At 42.6% G+C, this 19,006-nt stretch overlaps 1 protein-coding gene across 4 annotated transcripts in view; it reads left to right on the plus strand.

Moving 5' to 3' along the window:
• ccdc78 (coiled-coil domain containing 78) overlaps nucleotides 1-19,006 on the plus strand; it is a 99,748-nt gene that overhangs the window by 33,065 nt on the left and 47,677 nt on the right. For all 4 annotated transcript variants that reach the window (XM_072269555.1, XM_072269556.1, XM_072269558.1 and 1 more), the window contains 2 exons: nucleotides 4,805-4,936; nucleotides 7,303-7,389. In XM_072269555.1, coding sequence (XP_072125656.1) covers nucleotides 4,805-4,936; nucleotides 7,303-7,389 — 219 coding nt within the window. The remainder of the gene's footprint in view (nucleotides 1-4,804; nucleotides 4,937-7,302; nucleotides 7,390-19,006) is intronic.

Consider the following 19,006-nt stretch of genomic DNA (forward strand, 5'->3'; position numbering starts at 1 on the left):
TTCATTTCTCCCTATTTTCATTCTGACTAGGGGTCTCTGACCTGAAATATGGACTCTGTTTCTCTTTCCACAGATGCTGCCTGACCTGCTGAGTATTTTCATTATTTTCTGTTTTTGCAATAATGGCAATCCCTTTGAATGAGGAGTGAGGGATGAGTTTTGGGTCCGTGGGTGCAGATTTTCCAAGTGTGTTCAGATGTATAAGCGAAGTTAAAACTCAGAAGGAAATGTCAGTTATTTTCTTGAACTAATATTTAACCTTCAACCAACATCACTGAACAGATTGGCCTTGAAATCCATCTCTGCTGTTTTTGAAATGTCAGCACATGGGTCCCTGAAGCTGGTTTTTTAAAGTCCTTAAGAGATTGTGGAATTCGTCAGCACAGTATCATTGGCAAAACAATCTCCAGAGTTTTGGGAACAAAGCTGCCAAGTTCTGGGTAATGTTAAAATTCTTACCGCTTTCAACTCTTCGACATGGTAGCTTGACAATTTGTAAGTTCAAAGTTCTAAGTAAATTTTAATGAAAGTATGTAGTGTCACCATGTACCACCCTGTGATTCATTTTCTTGTGGGCATTCAGAATGGATACAAAGGAGCACAATAGAATCAATGAAAAACTACAAACAAACAGACATGGACAAACAACCAATGTGCAAGAGAAGAGGAACTGTTCAAATACAAAAAATAATAATGAACAAAGAATAAGTATTATTGAGAGCACGAGCTGTAGAGTCATTGAAAGTGAGTCTATGGGTTGTGGAATCAGTTCAGTGTTGAGGTGAGTGAAGTTAACTATGCTGATGGTTGAAGGGTAATAACCGTTCCTGAACCCGGTGCTGTGGAAGGAGGTACCCCGGTACCTCTTTCCCGATGACAGCAGTGAGAAGACGGCATGACCTGGATGGTGAGTGTCCTGGTGTCCTTGACGATAGCTTCTGCTTTCTTGTGGCATCTCCTTGTAGATGAGCTCAGTGGTGGGGGGTGGTTTTCCTGTGATGGACTGGACTGTATCCACTACTTGTTGTAGGCTTTTCCCTACCAGGCCATGATGCAACAGGTCAGGATGCTCTCCAATGTGCGTTTTTACAAGTTTGTCAGTGTTAGATGACATGCTGCGTGTCATTAAGGGCACTCAAAACCACCAGTTCTGAAAACTGCTGCTTAGTTCCCCATAGCTGTCCCAGTACTTCGCAAGGACAGGGAGAGTCATCTCTTTTTGCTGATAAGGTCCTCAAGAGGCTGGTGGTCAGATCACCCACAGGATGATATTCTCTGGCCAAGAGAGGCGCGTGGATTAGGGTTACTAACATAATAATACTTTATACTTTATACTTTACTGTCGCCAAACAATTGATACTAGAACGTACAATCATCACAGCGATATTTGATTCTGCGCTTCACACTCCCTGGATTACAAATATTAAATATTAAAAATAGTTAGTAAATATTAAAAATTTTAATTATAAATCATAAATAGAAAATAGAAAAATGGGAAGTAAGGTAGTGCAAAAAAAAAACCGAGAGGCAGGTCCGGATATTTGGAGGGTACGGCCCAGATCCGGGTCAGGATCCGTTCAGCAGTCTTGTCACAGTTGGAAAGAAGCTGTTCCCAAATCTGGCTGTACGAGTCTTCAAGCTCCTGAATCTTCTCCCGGAGGGAAGAGGGGTGAAAAGTGTGTTGGCTGGGTGGGTCGTGTCCTTGATTATCCTGGCAGCACTGCTCCGACAGCGTGCGGTGTAAAGTGAGTCCAAGGACGGAAGATTGGTTTGTGTGATGTGCTGCACCATGTTCACGATCTTCTGCAGCTTCTTTCGGTCTTGGACAGGACAACTTCCATACCAGGTTGTGATGCACCCTAGAAGAATGCTTTCTACGGTGCATCTATAAAAATTAGTGAGGGTTTTAGGGGACAGGCCAAATTTCTTTAGTTTTCTCAAGAAGTAAAGGCGCTGGTGGGCCTTCTTGGCAGTGAACTCTGCTTGGTTGGACCAAGTCAGGTCATTTGTGATATTGACCCCAAGGAACTTAAAGCTTTTGACCTGTTCCACTTGCGCACCACCGATGTAAATTGGGTCGTGCGGTCCGCTACTCCTTCTGAAGTCAACAACCAATTCCTTCGCCTTGCTGACGTTGAGGGATAGGTTATTGTCTTCGCACCATGCCACCAGGTTCTTAATTTCCTCCCTGTACTCAAACTCATCATTACCCGAGATACAGCCTACAATTGCGGTGTCATCAGCAAACTTATATATTGAGTTTTATGGAAACTTGGCTACACAATCATGGGTGTACAGTGAGTACATATTAAAAATAGAAAAAATTAGTAAATATTAAAAATTTAAATTATAAATCATAAATATGAAATAGAAAAATGGAAAGTAAGGTAGCGCAAAAAAACCGAGAGGCAGGTCCGGATATTTGGAGGGTACGGCCCAGATTGGATCAGGGTCCGTTCAGCAGTTTTATCACAGTTGGAAAGAAGCTGTTCCCAAATCTGGCTGTACGAGTCTTCAAGCTCCTGAGCCTTCTCCCGGAGGGAAGAGGGACAAAAAGTTTGTTGGCTGGGTGGGTCGTGTCCTTGATTATCCTGGCAGCACTGCTCTGATAGTGTGTGGTGTAAAATATTTCAGTAACGAAAGGCAGATAGATTTAGCTCAGAGTCGGAACATATTTTCCATTGAAGAACAGGACTGTTAGTCAGGCAAGGATCAATACGGCCACATTCAAGTGTTTTCTTTTTCAAGATCCAGCGCAGAATAGGCTCTCTAGTTCCTTATTTTTTTGCCTTCCCCCTTCCTTTCCAATGCTGATGAAGGGTCTTGGCCTGAAACATTGACTGTTTACACATTTCATACATGCTAAGAGTCCCTCCAGAATTTAGTACGCGTTGCTCTAGATTTCCAGCATCTGCGGAATCTCTAGTGCCTGCAATTTGAGATGCCTGCAACAGAGAGAAATCCCTGTATCAGTTGAAATTTGTTCATAGAATGCAAGCACTTAGGTCATTTTCTTTGAGCTAAGTTTTGATTCCTTGACCTATTGTAAACCTATCCACAGGCTGACAATAACTCAGCCTGTTGTAAACTCTAAAGGATCATTTATTAAAGAGTTCATCAAAATCTACCTCAATAATTCACGAGCACGAGGAATTCTGCAGATGCTGGAAATTCAAGCAACACACATCAAAGTTGCTGGTGAACGCAGCAGGCCAGGCAGGAACTTTGATGTGTGTTGCTCGATCATTCATAGTTGTAATAAAACCTTGAATTACACTGTTAATAGAGAACTACTCCAGCATAGTTGGAATCTATATTTTTAATAAGTTTCTGAGATTGTTTGAATTAGGCATTTAAACGTAAGGGTTTTAGTCAGAATTAATTCTTGGAAACTGTCAGTGCTCCTTTATGCATTGCTAAAACTAGCCAATGCTTTAAAGGACTTTATTAAACTGTCCTATTTTCATCAAATTCAGCTTTCTTTAAGTATATAGTACACACTTCCTTTATCATATGATATGAAAGACATTTATTTGCACTCACTGGCCGCTTTATTAGATATACGTGTTGGTTAATAAATCTAATTAGGTCCGCAAGACCATCCAGCACCACATTGGCCCCCATGAAGACCTTCTCACAACAGTGAAGAAAAGAAAGCTGAGATGGTACGGCCACGTAACAAGATCCAGTGGCCTTGCAAAGACCGATCTGCAAGGAACTGTGGAGGGGAAAAGAAGGAGAGGCAGACAGAGGGAAAAATGGAAGGACAACAGTAAAGAATGGACAGGGAAAACATTTGCGGTGACCCAGGCTCTGGCACACAACCGTGACAAATCGAACAGATTGGTGGAAAGCTTGACATGACGGTGCCCCAACAACTCCACCAGGAGTTAAGGGCGAAAGGCAAGGCAAATCAGCCAATCATGTGGGGGGTGCCTTAGGTTGTCAGAACCGGGGATGATAGTGTGGATAGACTCCCATTACCTACTAGATGTTCCCAATGGCGTGCGTCTCAAATAGCTTCTGACAACCAAGTCCAGATCACGGCCTTCACGTGTGGTTTAGCGACTAAGCCCAGCTAAACCATTTCTAATGACAGAAGGGGCAAAGGCAGGTTACTGGTGCCTTAAAACCAGTTAGTTTGGGTGAATGGGGCTCCTCAGTCATGGTTGGCAGCTCATATAGGAGAAGGAAAACTGGTCTCAGACTTCCACTGCCTTGTGGCTATACCCACTCCTGGAGAAGGCTTCGGGAGTCCCTAAGGCCGTCAAATGTTGAGTTCAACGCTGACTGCTGACACCTGCGACGCGAATATTGAAAGGCCTAGACAGAGAGGATGGTTCCAATAGCGGGAAAGTCTAGGACCTAACGGCACAGCCTCAGAATACAAAGACGTCCCGTTCGAACAGAGATGAGGAGGAATTTCTTTAGCCAAAGAGTGGTGAATCTGTGAAATTCATTGCCAGAGTTAATTAACTATCGTCCACTTCTATCCTTTAGGGAGGGAAACCAGCTTTCCTATGTGGTCTGGTCAGACCAAGAGCTTTGAAATGGTCTTCCAAACGTCCAGTTCATGAATAAATAGGGATACAGTGAATGCTGCAATATGTAAATGTGGAACGGATAGGAAGTTGACACTTTGGACAGTTTATCGTGCTTTTAATAAGAGCTAAAGGTGGGATCAAATTTAGAACAATTGAAGCACAAATAAATGCAATTAATCTCCTTTCAGAAACAATATTATATGTTACTAGTCAGGAAATGTTATTCACTGCCACGGTTTGGTATTTCATTGTTCCTATAGGTACATCTTCATGACAAGAATGAACGATTATACTCCAAGCTAGGAGAGCTCCAGGGAAAGATGGGACAACTAGCCGGGTCGAAGACCGACCTCTCATCCAAACTGATCTTTAGCGAGGAGGAGAAACTGAAGGTGAGGTTCTGAACATCTGAAGTCCGATCTGTATGTCTTTGGGTGGACTGAAAGCACTGGACGAAGGACGGTAAGTGGTTTGGGTCATCTTTTTGTTGTCGCTGAATTCCATAGAGCTGATTAACCTGATCCAAGTGAAATGGAACCATTTCTCTCAGCTCATGATGCTCTACATCTTGGAGGTCAGACTCTAATAATCCTGCCAGGATCACATATGAAAGATTTAATGATCTGGTAAGGAACCAGAAAACAAGGTGACCTCTGTTAATCTTCTCATTCTAGATTCTCTGTGAGTATTCTTGTCTTTAAGCCTAGCTGAGAGTAACAAATGATTGGTGTGTAAACACCTTGAAGAGGATTTTAAAAGATGCCAAGAAGTTTCTAAATAGCCTTCAGATGCTTGGACAGTAAGGGACAGGAAATGGGATTTAGGCACTTTTTGAGCCTGAAGTAAGTGATCTTCTGAAGTGCAGGGAGAAAGCTTTTCAGAATTGGACCTGGTTTATTACTGATACATGTACCAAGATATGGTGAAAACCTCGTCTTAGATATTGTTCATACAGATCAATTCACCGCACAGTGCATTGAGGTAGCACAAGGTAAAACAATAACAGCATACAGAATAACGTGTAACAGCTACAGAGAAGGTGGAGTACAGGTAGACAACAAGATGCAAGATCATAACAAGGTAGATTTTGAGATCAAGAGGTAATTTTATCATACTAGGCAATGCTAACTATAAGCCTTTATTTAGGATGAGGTAAGAAAATAAGAATGGTAGTCTTATAACAACAGGGCAGAAATTGGTACATGCCTTCAGGCTTTTGTATCTTTTGCACAATTGAAAAGGGAAGGAGAGAGAATGTCTGGCGTGGGTGGGGTCTTTGCTTATGCTGGCTGTTTACTGTGGCAGTGAGATGTATTGACAGAGCCCTTAAGGGGAGGCTGGTTTCTGCAAGGTACTGAGCTGTGACCACAGCTCTCTGTAGTTTCTTGCAGTAACATACAGAGCAGTTGCTGAACCAAGCCATTATGCATCCAGATAGAGGGCATCGATAAAAACTGGTCAGAGTTGATGGGGGAGCTCAACTTTCTTTAGCCTCCTGAAGAAATCAAGATATTTGGTTGCATTGGGACTTGGGTTGCATTGATGGACGTCCAGTGAGCTGTGGAAGCCAATTGGACATCCAGAGGCAACCTAGCAACTTGGGAATCTCTTACTAATTTGTACAATTTATCCTCATACATTTAGACAGGTTTGGGTTTGAGGAAAAGTACGGTGGTAAAGATGGTTTTGTTGCTGCTTCAGAATTCCAGCAGGACAGGTCCAGTGCTGACTTCCACTGCTGTTTACTTATGAGCTTCCTCACACATCCCAAAGACAAGTGTTTTAATTGGCCACAGTAAATTTCTCTTTGCATGTGGGTGAGTGGCAGAATCTGGGGATGTTTTTTGGGAATGTAGGGAAAATAAAATTATATTAATGTATGATGAGTGTAAACAGAGGCTTGATGATTACCACTGATGCCTCTACAGATCAATGGCTTATAGTTAGCATTGCCAATGCAGGACTTATTTTAAACTGATGTTCCTGCACATACTTTTTACAGGAGGTATTGTTGTACATTGTAAAGGGGCTGAAACCTCCAGCTCCCTCATGACTGAATTTCTACTCTTATTTTCTTACTTCAGCCTAAATAAAAGGAATAAACATGGCACCAGCCTGGCCCTTGTGACTTTAAATCCAAATACTGAGCAGTTTGCAGAGCACTAATGTTTGTAAGAACTTAATTGTTAGATTTCAAAAAATCTTAATTTTTTTGTATAAATCTGTAAGGACACTGGAGCAGGGATCCAATCGCAGACCCAGTGCTGTGCACACAGTGATATTAATTGAGTAACAAACAAAGTCAGCATCAAAGTTCAGGCAGAGATCAAAACATCCAGAGAAATCCAAAATCCAGAATTGGGAAACAGGGAGTGTCAATATTCATACGGATAGAGTATAGATACAATGCTGGAAAGACTCAGGAAAATTCACAGGCAGCAAACAGGTGCAAACACAGGGCTGAAATACACTGACAATAAACAGAGAGGCAGATGATAGGTGGAGCACAATGAGACACAGGTGGCAATACAGGTAATCATGAGAGACAGGTGAGAGACAGAATATTCAGTAATACAGGGACCGAAGTAGAGCAGGAGCAGAGACAGGAGCACATGGCGATACAAAACCACAGAGTGGTAGCTAGGGGGAAACACATGAAAAGACAGATCAACTGGAGGTACTGACAAAATCGCATAACCTGCTTCTCTTTTGGACTAATTTGCTGATTCATTCCCAGAGATTCCTCTTACCTATCTAGATTTCCAAGGACTTGATTGACCTGCAGATTCAGACAAACAAGATTCGAGAACAATACGAAGCTGAAAACTTTGAACTTAAGAACAAGGTATGGCACACCTATTCTTCTCTGTGATGGAGGGATGATCAAGATGTATGATTTTCATCATCCACGTACATTTTCATTCACAGGATGGAGGAGTTTAGCACCAGAGGGCACAGTCCCAGAATAGAGGGATGTCCCTTTAGAGTAGAGATGAATTTCTCTAGTCAGAGAGTGGTGAATCTGTGGAGTTCATTGCTGTGGAGGCTAAGTCATTGGGTATATTTAAAGTAGAGTTTGATAGGTTCTTGATTAGTAAGGGTGTCAAAAGTTATGGGAAGAAGACAGGAGAATGGGGTTGAGAGAGATAATAAATCAGTCATGATGAAATGATGGAGCAGACTAGATGGGCCAAATGGCCTAATTCTGTCCTCTATCTAATGGTCTTATATGTGTTCTCCTATATTTATTGCCATCCCTAATTAACCCTGAAGCATCTGGCTTGTTAGAACACTGTGAAGCAGTCCAAATTTCTTTAGGTCTAGAATCAATAAGCAAGGATTATTTCCTTGCTCAAAGGACATCAGAGGTCCGTGCAAAGGTTAGGACTTTATTCTCTGGAACGCAGGAGAATGAGATAAGATTTGATGGAGCTACACAAAATAATCAAAGGTATAGACAAGGTAAATGCAAGCAAGTTTTTTCCACTGAGGCTTGGTGGGACTAGAACCAGAGGTTGTGGGTTAGTGGTAAAAGGTGAAATGTCTAAGGGGAATATAAGAAAGATCTTCTTAACTCAGAGGGTGGTGAGAGTGTGGAAGGAGTTGCCAGCTGAAGTGGTGGATGCGGGCTCGAGTTCAACATCGAAGAGAATTTTGGATACATACATGGACAGAAAGGGGAGTGGAAGGTTATGGTCCAGATGGAGGTCAATGGGATTAGGCAGAATAACAGTTTGTCACAGACTAAATGAGCTAAAGGCACTGTTTCTGTGTTGTAGTGCTCTAAGACTCTTATACGGATGAGCTTTCGCAAATATCTGGTGACTTCATGGGTTATTGTGACTGATGGAAGGCTTTTGATTCCAGATTTTTTAATACTAGCTGTATTAGTAGTTGAAGTTAGGTTTCTGGAATTTTAATCTCAGTTTGTGAATAACTAGTTCACATAACCCCCACAGTACAATTCCTCTGGAATTGTTCCTGTATTGATAATCATTCCCTGTGACAGTAATCTTACCTGGGGCATGGCGGCATTCTGGTTATGGGCTCTGGTAATCTGCAAGCCTAGATCCGAGACACAAGCTTAAAGCATTACTCTACCTTTGAGGTCTCTACAATGCCTTCTCCATCCCTGTCACAAGAGATTCTGCAGATGCTGGAAACCTTGAGAAACACGCACAAACTACTGGAGGAACTCAGCAGGTCAGGGAGCACCTGCTGAGGCGAATAAGCAGATGTTTCATGCCTGCAGAAGGGTCTCAGTCCGAAATCTCAACTGTTTATTTCCCTCTGTACGTGCTGCCTGACCTGCTGAGTTCCTCCAGCAGTGTTCATATTGTCTGGTGTATCACTGCATCACTGTGATCTCTTGGAATTTGTCTCACCACTTCTCCATTAAATCAGCTAGGAGCTTTCTCAGAAGTGTTGAGAAGAAGATTTCCAGAATGTTAATCATTTGAAATTAGACGAATAAGTGGTGGCCTTACTGAGATGTAAATGATTCTGAGAGGAATGATGCCGAGAAGTTGCTTCTGTATCATCTCTTACCAACCTCACACAAGGTAGAACATAGAACAGTACAGCACAGTACAAAACCTTTGGCCCACGATGTTGTGCAGACCTTCTCCAAGATCAATCTAACCCTTTTTTCCTATATAACCCTCCATTTTTCTTTCATCCATGTGCCTGTGTAAGAGTCTCTTAAATGCCCTTGTTGTATCTGTCTCCACCTCTACCCCGGCAGTGTGTTCAAATGTTCTCACTACACTCTGACATCATTCCTGTACTTTCCTCCAATCACCTTAAGAGTATATCTTCTTGTATTAACCATTGGCATCTTGGGTAAAAGGCACTGGCTTCCTCTCATTCCTGGCTCCCCGCTCAGAAAAGTCAATAAAAAATGCTCCCAAAGTAGAATCGTCAATGTGCCATTGTCTAGTTGGTATTCTTGAGGTTTTCCTTTACCTTTCTTTAAGAAAATGAAAGTGAATCAAGTTTTTTAAAAAAATGTAAATTCAGGATTATGGCCGACGAAGTTAGTTTAAAAAAGGCTGTTCTCTCAACGTAAACACAAAAGATTCTACAGATGCTGGAAATTCAGAGCAATACACAAAATGCTGGAGGAATGTAGCAGGTCAGGCAGCATCTGCGGAAGGGAATAAGCAGTTGATATTTTGGGATGAGATCCTTCATCAGGACTAGAAAAGCAAGAGGTGGAGCCAGAATAAGAAGGTGGGGGAGGGGGAAGGAGTACAAGCTGGCAGGTGATAGATGAAGCCAATTGAGGGGGAAGGAAGATGGGCAGAGAGGATGGATGAAGAAAGAAGCTGGGATGTGATAGGTGTAAAAGGGAAAGGGTTGAAGAAGAAGGAATCTGGTAGGAGAGTGGAGTTGTCCATGGGAGAAAGGGAAGGAGGAGGGGCACCACAGGGAGGTGATGGGCATTTGAAGAGAAGAGATGGGGTAGGAGGTGAGTCAGAATGGGGAACTGGAAAAAAGGGGAAGGGAGAGGGGAGGTTACCCTTTGAGGTAGGGCTGGGAAAGGCTTAAGCCCCCTAGAGCTCAGTGGTCACAAGCCAGTTATATAACTATTTTATTACCTTCAGCTGTTAGCGATCTGTGTATTTTACGGTGATAATGTAGGGATTCCTGTTGCTTGGCCCATAGTTAAGTTTTTCCATTAGTGATCTGAATCAGCCTGTCTTCATTAGGGCCAATTTTACCCTCCACCTTCGGAGCAGTGAATGGCTGCAAGGAGTACCGGGTGTCTGGCTTTTTTTTGTAAGATGTGATTAAAATACTATGTAAGTTCTCAGGGTAGATGTTACCAGACAGAAGATCCCTCGAGTAACTGCCGTGGGAATGTCACAGTTGCTACAAGTCATTACTGGTTCTGGAAGTCAACCCAGAAACAAGTGTAGAAATAACTACCTAAATGAATCATGATCTCTACATAGTATGTAAATGTGGATACTGAAGGGCCTGGATAGAGTGAGCACGGAAAAGTGATTCCATTAGTAGGAGAATCCAAGATCTGAGGGCTTAGCAGTAGAACAAAGGGATATCCACGTAAAACTGAGATTGGAGGAGAAGATGGCAGCGCGCGCAGCCTCTCCGGTGAATGATATCTGTAAACTGTCAAGTAGGGGACTGTGCACAATTCTGATTTGATGGAGACGGACGTAAGAGTACGGAGGAACATCTAGAAAACTTCTGAAATGCCCGTTTCGCTGCCGCTGCGACTGTGTGGTAACTGGAATCTCCGGAGCAGAAGGCTCCAAATCCTCGGCTTTGCATGTTTCAGTGGCCGGGGGTAGGTCCAAGCGCTTGGCAGAGGATGGCGCTCAGGAGGCTGTATCGGGGGGAGGCTGGTCGGAGGCTTGAAATTTTCAGACGGATGGACTCAGTGTCGGCTGTGGTTGACTGCTTCCAAGGCATCGGCAAGTTGACGGTGTCTGGAGGTTTATGGCAGAGTTTCTCCCTTTTGCCGCCTGCTGTCGGGAATTTGGAGACTTTGAGACTTTTTTTTACCGTGCCCATGGTTTGTTCTTCATCAAATTATGGTATTGCTTTGCACTGCTGTAACTATGTTATAATTATGTGGTTCTGTCAGCGTTAGTCTTTGGTTTGTCCTGTTTTCTGTGATGTCACTCCGGAGAAACATTGTATCATTTCTTAATGCATGTATGCATTTCTAAATGACAATAAAAGAGGACTGAGTGCCCTCATAATCTAATTAGGTAGAATTTCTTCAGTCAGAACGTAGGATGTACGGGAAAGGAAGAATATGGGCCAAACACTAGTTCACATAGGCAACTTGGTCAGTATCTTATGCAATTCTATAACTCTAATTCCATACCTCTTCATTCTCCAAATATCAAATTATCTATGAAAAACTGTTTTGCACATTCTCAGTGCCTGGACATCTTCCTTGGGTATGGAATTCCAAACTTTTGAAACTTTAACTTTGAGTCTGCTCCATCATTCAGTCATGGCTGATTTTTCTTTCAGCCTCATTCGCCCACCTTTTCCCTAAAACCCTTAACCCCTTTAACAATCCAGAGCCCACCAATCTCAACCTTAAATACACCCAGTGACTTGGCCTTTACAGCCCTCCATGACAACTAATTCCACAGAAATTCATTCAAGAAATTTCTCTTCATCCCAGTTTTCAGAAACCCAGAAACCACTTCCCTATATCCACTCTCTCTAGACCTTTCAATATCTCATAGGTTTTAACGAGATCTTCCCGAACTCTATACAGTACAGGTCCAGATTCATCAAACGCCCTTAAACATGAAGCCTGTCATTCCTGGAATCATCGTGTTAACGTCTGAAAGTAGGGGAATGCTCAAATGATATTTGCGAGGCATATTTTTTTCACAGAGTAGTGTGTGCCTGGAATGCTCTGCCAAGGGAAGGGGGTGGAAGCAGATAGGATAGCAATTCTTAAGAGGCATTTAGACAGGAAGTGGTGGAATATACACTCGGTGGCTTCTTTATTAGGTACACCTGCACACCCGCTCATTAATACAAATATCTAAGCAGCCAATCCTGTGGCAGCAACTCAATGCATAAAAGCATGCAGACCTGGTCAAGAGGTCCAGTTGTTCGGACCAAATATCAGAATGGGGAAGAAATGCAAACTAAGTGACTTTGACCGCGGAATGATTGTTGGTGCCAGAAGGGGTGGTTTGATTATCTCAGAAACTGCTGATCTGCTGGGATTTTCATGCACAGCAGTCTCTAGAGCAAGGGTTCCCAAAGTTTTTTATGCCGTGGCCATTAACTGAGGGATCTGTGAACTCCTGGTTGGGAACCCATGCTCTAGAGTTTACAGAGAATGGTGCAAAAATAAAAATCATCCAGTGAGCTGCAGTTCCTTGGGCAAAAATGCCTTGTTAATGCAAGAGGTCAGAGGAGAATGACCAGACTGGTCCAAGCTGACAGGAAGGTGACAGTAACTCAGATACCCACGTATTACAACAGTAGTGTGCAGGAGAACATTTCTGAACGCACAGCACGCCGAACCTTGAAGTGGATGGGATACAGCAGCAGAAGACCACACCAGATTCTACTCCTGCACCTAATAAAGTGGCCATTGATTGGAGCTCAGCTGCAGATGGATGGAATTAGTTTAAATTGGCACCATATTCAGCAGGGTCATTGTAGGCTGAAGAGCCTGTTCCCATGCTGTACTGTTCTATGTTGTGGAAAAGCAGGTAGTGTGGGATTGAGACACTATCAGGTTGGAAGCTACAGAGGGGAGATTTTCTGAAGCGATGTGTTGACAGTGGCCCCATATTTGTTGCTGGGGTCATGGTCCAGGGATAGATACAAGGAGGTATCGAAGAGCTACCACCTGGCCTCTATGAGGTAGAGGTCGGTCCGTCAGTGAGAAATAGAAGCAGGAAGTGTGATCTTAAGTCCTGGCTTATAGTCTGCAGAAAGGAACAAATTCTCCATGACGTTAGTTGGTTGCATAGCAACTAGAAGTGCTGCCACTGAAATGGAGAGAGACCTTGCATTACTTCTGTTGATAAGAGTTGATTTGGATCTCATTCAGCTTCAGTCACTGCGACAAATTTGTCTATGAATTACACCTTAATTTCCCCCCAGTGTTAACCATTGATGGGGAGAAAAGAAGTGTTCAGATCGTTAAGTGTTCATTGACTCTGTGTGTGTATAGTCACTGAAAGAGATAATACATCAAAGTAATTTGATTTATGGACATTAATTGTATTCAGTCACCTAGAGAATATCTGGGAATAGGGGAGAAATGTCACTTTGCTCCCAGAGCAAACACTGAACTGAGTAACTGGTGGAAAATTGGAATGCAAGTATAAAACAACACTCAAGTGAAGTGAATAGGGATATGAGTGAAGGGCAATGTTTCAAATAGTTTTTTAATATCCAAAAATAGGCTGTGTCTCCAGAATCTTTTTCTTTAGATGCCATCCTGAATTGCAGTTAAGTAACACCTATCTTGGTGTCAGTTCTGATTTGGTGGTTAGCAATCTTGTCGAAGGTGCAGATTGTGGGTTGAAATCCATCTTCAGAGACTTGAGCCCCAAAACTAAGTGAGACTCCATTGAGATTGTGAGGGAATATCTCACCTTGGAGGTAATGCTTTTTGGATGAGATGATGAGCTGAGGCCCATGCTGTTTCCTCGGATGGAGGTCAGCTGCTCATGGTACTGTTGGGCAAAAGTCCAGCAAATTATCTCTGGTGTCCATCTCAAAAATTACCCCTCTATCAAGACCATTGACAAGAAAAATCATTGACATAGAGTTCCAGCTCAAACCTTGCCAATACCTTGTGTCACTGTAGATTATCTGGTGGTTATCACAGAATCATATCATATGAATCTTTCCTATTCCAATGTCTTTAAAATATCATAATTGTACCTGCCTCTACTACAGCCTCATACTATGTAGGTATCACACGCTGTGAAAAAAGTTGCCTAGTCTGTTTGAAAGCTTTCCTGTCTCACTTTAAACTTAGTTTTAAATCTACTTTTGAAGTCCCCTACTTTGAGGGTAAAACTGTGTCTATTTGCCTTAACTATGTCCCTCATGATTTTATAATTTTCTGTAAATTACCCCCCCCAGCCTCCTTTGCATCAGAGAAAAATGTCCTAGCCTATGCAGCCTCTCCTTATAACTAAAACCCTTGAGTCCTCGTAACTTTCCTGTAAATATTTTTGCACCTTTTCCATATTAATATTATTGCATGGCGACCAGAACTAAATGCTGTTTCCTAATGTGGCCTTGTCAATGCATCTGGAACATTATGTCCCAAACCTTGTACTGATTGATGAAAGAAAGCATGCCAAATGACTTCACATTCTGTCGACCAGTGGTGCCACCGTTAAGGAACCTGCATCCCTCGGTCATATTGCAGATGGTGGAAGATTGGCAAATTGTCCGCTATTTTCCTAGACCACCAAATGTTTTTCATTTCCTGTGAAGTGCCTCGGGATATTCTGAGGTGTGAGATAAATACGAGTCTTCTTTCCTTTTTATCAGGTTCAAACTTCAGAATTCAAATCAGAATCAGGTTCAATATTACTGGAATACCGTACTGTGCAAAGGCTGGGGTGCCTTAGACTTTTGCACAGTGCTGTAGTAATTTTATGTATTGCACTGTACTGCTGCCACAGAATAGAACAGATTTCATGACATATGTGAGTGATGATAAACCTGATTCTGATATGGGTCTCTATTGTGGACTAGGAGTGGGAAGGGGGCAGGGAGAGGGAATCGTGGGTGGGAAAAGGGGAAGGAAAGAGGGGAGGGAGCAGGAAGCACCAGAAAGACATTCTTTAACGATCAATAAACCAATTGTTTGGAGTCAAATGACCTTGCCTGGTGTCTTGGGTTGGGTGTGTCTGTACCCACCTCACCCCCTTGGCACTCCTTCTCTGCCACCTGTCCCACACCCCTTCCATTATAGCATCCTTTGCTTTTACCAGATTCAGTAAGTCACTCTCTGTTCCATGGCTCCACGTTGACAAATACAGTACTGTGCGAGAGTCTTGCATATATATATCTATATGTGTATGTGTATATAGATGTATGTTTTGTGTCTGTGTGTGTATTTGTATATAGATGTATGTGTATATAGATGTATGTTTTGTGTGTGTGTGTGTGTGTGTGTGTATATATAGATGTGTGTGTGTGCGCGCGCGCGCGTCCTTAACTCCTGGTGGTGTCATCTGGGCGTCGTCATGACAAGCTTTTATATATAAAATTGAATTTAATTGGTTTAATTTATTTAAATCTTACATCCATCCCACAACGTGAAGGAGTAAAATTTTTTGTGTTATGATTCCATTGCAATGTACAGACATGTGAATTTAGAAGTCTAATGGCTTGTAGAAAGAAGCTGTCCCATAGCCTGTTGGTCCTGGCTTTAATGCTGTGGTACCGTTTGCCAGACGGAAGCAGCTGAAACAGTTTACGGTGGGGTGACTGGTGTCCCTGATGATCTTCCAGGCCCTCTTTCTGCACCTGCTGCTGTAAATGTCCTCAATGGAGGGAAGTTCACGCTCACAGATGCTCGGGGCTGTCCATACCACTCTCTGCGGGGCCCAGTGATCAATGATGGTGCAGTTCCCTTACCAGGCGGTGATGCAGCCAGTCAGGATGCTCTCAATGGTGCCCCTATAGAAGGTCTTGAGGATTTGGAGGCTCATGCCGAGCTTCTTCAGTCACCTGAGGTGGAAGAGACACTGTTGTGCTTTTGTTGCCACACAGCCGGTGTGTACAGTCCAGCTGAGATCTTCGGTGATGTGTATACTGAGGAACTTGAATCTACTCACCCGCTCAACTGCAGACCCATTGATGTTGATCGGTGGTGAGCCTGTCTCCACTCCTCCTGTAATCCACGATCAGCTCTTTTGTGTTTTGGACATTGAGGGAAGAGGTTGTTATCCTGGCACCATTGTGTCAGGGTGTTAGCCTCTCCTCTGCAGACTGTCTTGTCACTGCTAGAAATAAGGCCAATCAAAGTCGTATCATCTGCAAATTTAATCAGCAATTGGAGCTGTGTGTGTGGCAATACGGTCATGGGTGTAAAGGGACTAGACTATATATATGTGTGTGTATGTATGTACAGACACACACCCCCCCCCACACCCCCCGCACACACACACACACACACACACACACACACACACCACCCCCCACCCCCCCCCACACACTCATCCCTGGTCAAAATTTCTGTTACTGTGAATAGCTAAGTGAGTAAAAGATGAACTGATTTCCAAAAGGCATAAAGTTAAAGATGACACATTTCTTTAATATTTTAAGCAAGAGAACTTTTTTATTTCCATCTTTTACAGTTTCAAAATAACAAAAAAGAAAAAGGGCCCAAAGCAAAAGTTTGGGCACCCTGCACGGCAGTACTTAGTAACACCCCCTTTGGCAAATTGCGGCCCAAAAGTTCTATTTTAACTTCATCAGTCCACAGGACTTGTTTCCAAAATGCATCAGGCTTGTTTAGATGTTCCTTTGAACCTTTTGTATAGAACTTCCTGGCCACAATGAGCAAAGGTATGTTTGGAGAAAAAAGGGTGCAGAATTTCATAAACAGAATCCCTCTCCAACCGTTAAGCACAGGGGTGGATCGATCATGCTTTGGCCTTGTGTTGCAGCCAGTGGCACGGGGAACATTTACTGGTAGAGGGAAGAATGAATTCAATTAAATACCAGCAAATTGGAAGCAAACATCACACTGTCTGTAAAAAATCTGAAGATGAAAAGAGGATGGCTTCTGCAACAGGATAATGATCCTAAACACACCTCAAAATCCACAATGGACTACCCCAAGAGGCGCAAGCTGAAGGTTTTGCCATGGCCCTCACAGTCCCCCGACCTAAACATCATCGAAAATCTGTGGATAGACCTCAAAAGAGCAGTGCATGCAAGACGGCCCAAGGATTTCACAGAACTAGAAGCCTTTTGCAAGGAAGAATGGGTGAAAATCCTCCAAACAAGAATTGAAAGACTCTTAGCTGGCTACAAAAAGCGTTTACAAGCTGTGATACTTGCCAAAGGGGGTGTTACTAAGTACTGACCATGCAGGGAGCCCAAACTTTTGCTTCCAGCCCTTTTCCTTTTTTGTTATTTTGAAACTGTAAAAGATGGAAATAAAAAAGTTTTCTTGCTTAAAATATTAAAGAAATATGTCATCTTTAACTTCATGCCTTTTGGAAATCAGGTCATCTTTTACTCGCTTAGCTATTCACAGTAACAGAAAATTTGACCAGGGGTGCCCAAACTTTTGCAAATGTGTGTGTGTGTGTGTGTGTAAAGACCATTGCACAATACTGTAGGTATGAAATTTGGTGTTTGTGCAATATTTAAAAGAACTATAAATTACAATAAGAAATACATTAATATATCTATCTATGCACGTGTACGCGCATACACACATATGTATAATTAAGTAGTGCAAAAAGAGCAAAAAATAGTGAGGTAGTGTTCATTATTTGGACATAAATCTGATGGCAAAGGGGAAGAAGCTGTCTGAAAATTTTGAGTGTGCATCCTCAGGCTCCTGTGTCTCCTCTCTGGTGGTAGAAGTGAGAAGAAGGCACGTCATGGGTGAAATTTAGTTGTTTCATAAGTAAGTGGGCACTGCCAGCTCTTATTTGGAAAATTTATGTGATTATGCAACCTCTTTAAGCTCTTTATACTATTCTGGAGAATATTTTTGCATATGTTACAAATCAAGGTTAATTGATGTTATCTTAAGTATCACTTCAGAAGTGCTTTACTTTCTGATATAATTTTGCCGAAGCAGAAAATGGTCCTGTTTTAAAATTGATGTGCAATTTTGTGTGGAAAATATTTGGGGATTGTTACAAAAGATACGATTTTTTTCATATCTTTCATAAACATCCCAAAACTTAGTACATTTATTTATTTGTATTTCTCTTTTTTCACTGGTTTTCTCATTTCTCGTGTGTTAGTAAGCTTGCACTGGCCAGTAATTAGATTGGACTGGCTTGTACTCAGCGATTAATTGCTTCGGGCAAATTGACTATTGAACCAGCCTAAAAGATCACAGGAATTTGACCCTGTGTGTACTGATGTAACTTATAATGTTCAATATTCATGATTCTTTGCTGTTTCTGTCAATTTTACCTAGAACATAGAACATAGAAAACATACAGCACAACACAGGCCCTTCGGCCCACAAAGCAGTGCTGAACATGTCCCTACCTTAGAACTAACTACCTAGGCTTACCCACAGCCCTCCACTTTTCTAAGCTCCATGTACCAATCCAGGAGTCTCTTAAAAGACCCTAACGTATCCACCTCCACTACCACCACCAGCAGCCCATTCCATGCACTCACCGCTCTCTGAGTAAAAAACTTCCCCCTGACATCTCCTCTGTACCTACTTCCAAGCAGCTTAAAACTATGCCCTCTTGTGCTAGCCACTTCAACTCTGGGGAAAAAGCCTCTGACTATCCACATGATCAATGCCTCTCATTATCTTGTACACCTCTATCAGGTCACCTCTCATCCTCCGTCACTCCAAGGAGAAAAGGCCGAGTTCACTTAACCTATTCTCATAAGGCATGCTCCCCAATCCAGGCAACATCCTTGTAAATCTCCTCTGCACCCTTTCTATGGATTCCACATCCTTCCTGTAGTGAGGCAACCAGAATTGAGCACAGTACTCCAAGTGGCATCTGACCAGGGTTCTATATAGCTGCAACATTACCTCTCAGCTCTTAAACTCAATCCCATGGTTGATGAAGGCCAATGCACCATGTGCCTTCTTAACCACAGGGTCAACCTGCATAGCAGCTTTGAGTGTCTTATGGACATGGACCCCAAGATCCCTCTGATCCTCCACACCGCCAAGAGTCTTATCATTAATGCTATATTCTGCCATCATATTTGACCTACCAAAATGAACCACCTCACACTTATCTGGGTTGAAC

This window comes from Mobula birostris, chromosome 9 (assembly GCF_030028105.1).
Source record: "Mobula birostris isolate sMobBir1 chromosome 9, sMobBir1.hap1, whole genome shotgun sequence".
Classification (NCBI taxonomy): Eukaryota; Metazoa; Chordata; class Chondrichthyes; order Myliobatiformes; family Myliobatidae; genus Mobula; species Mobula birostris.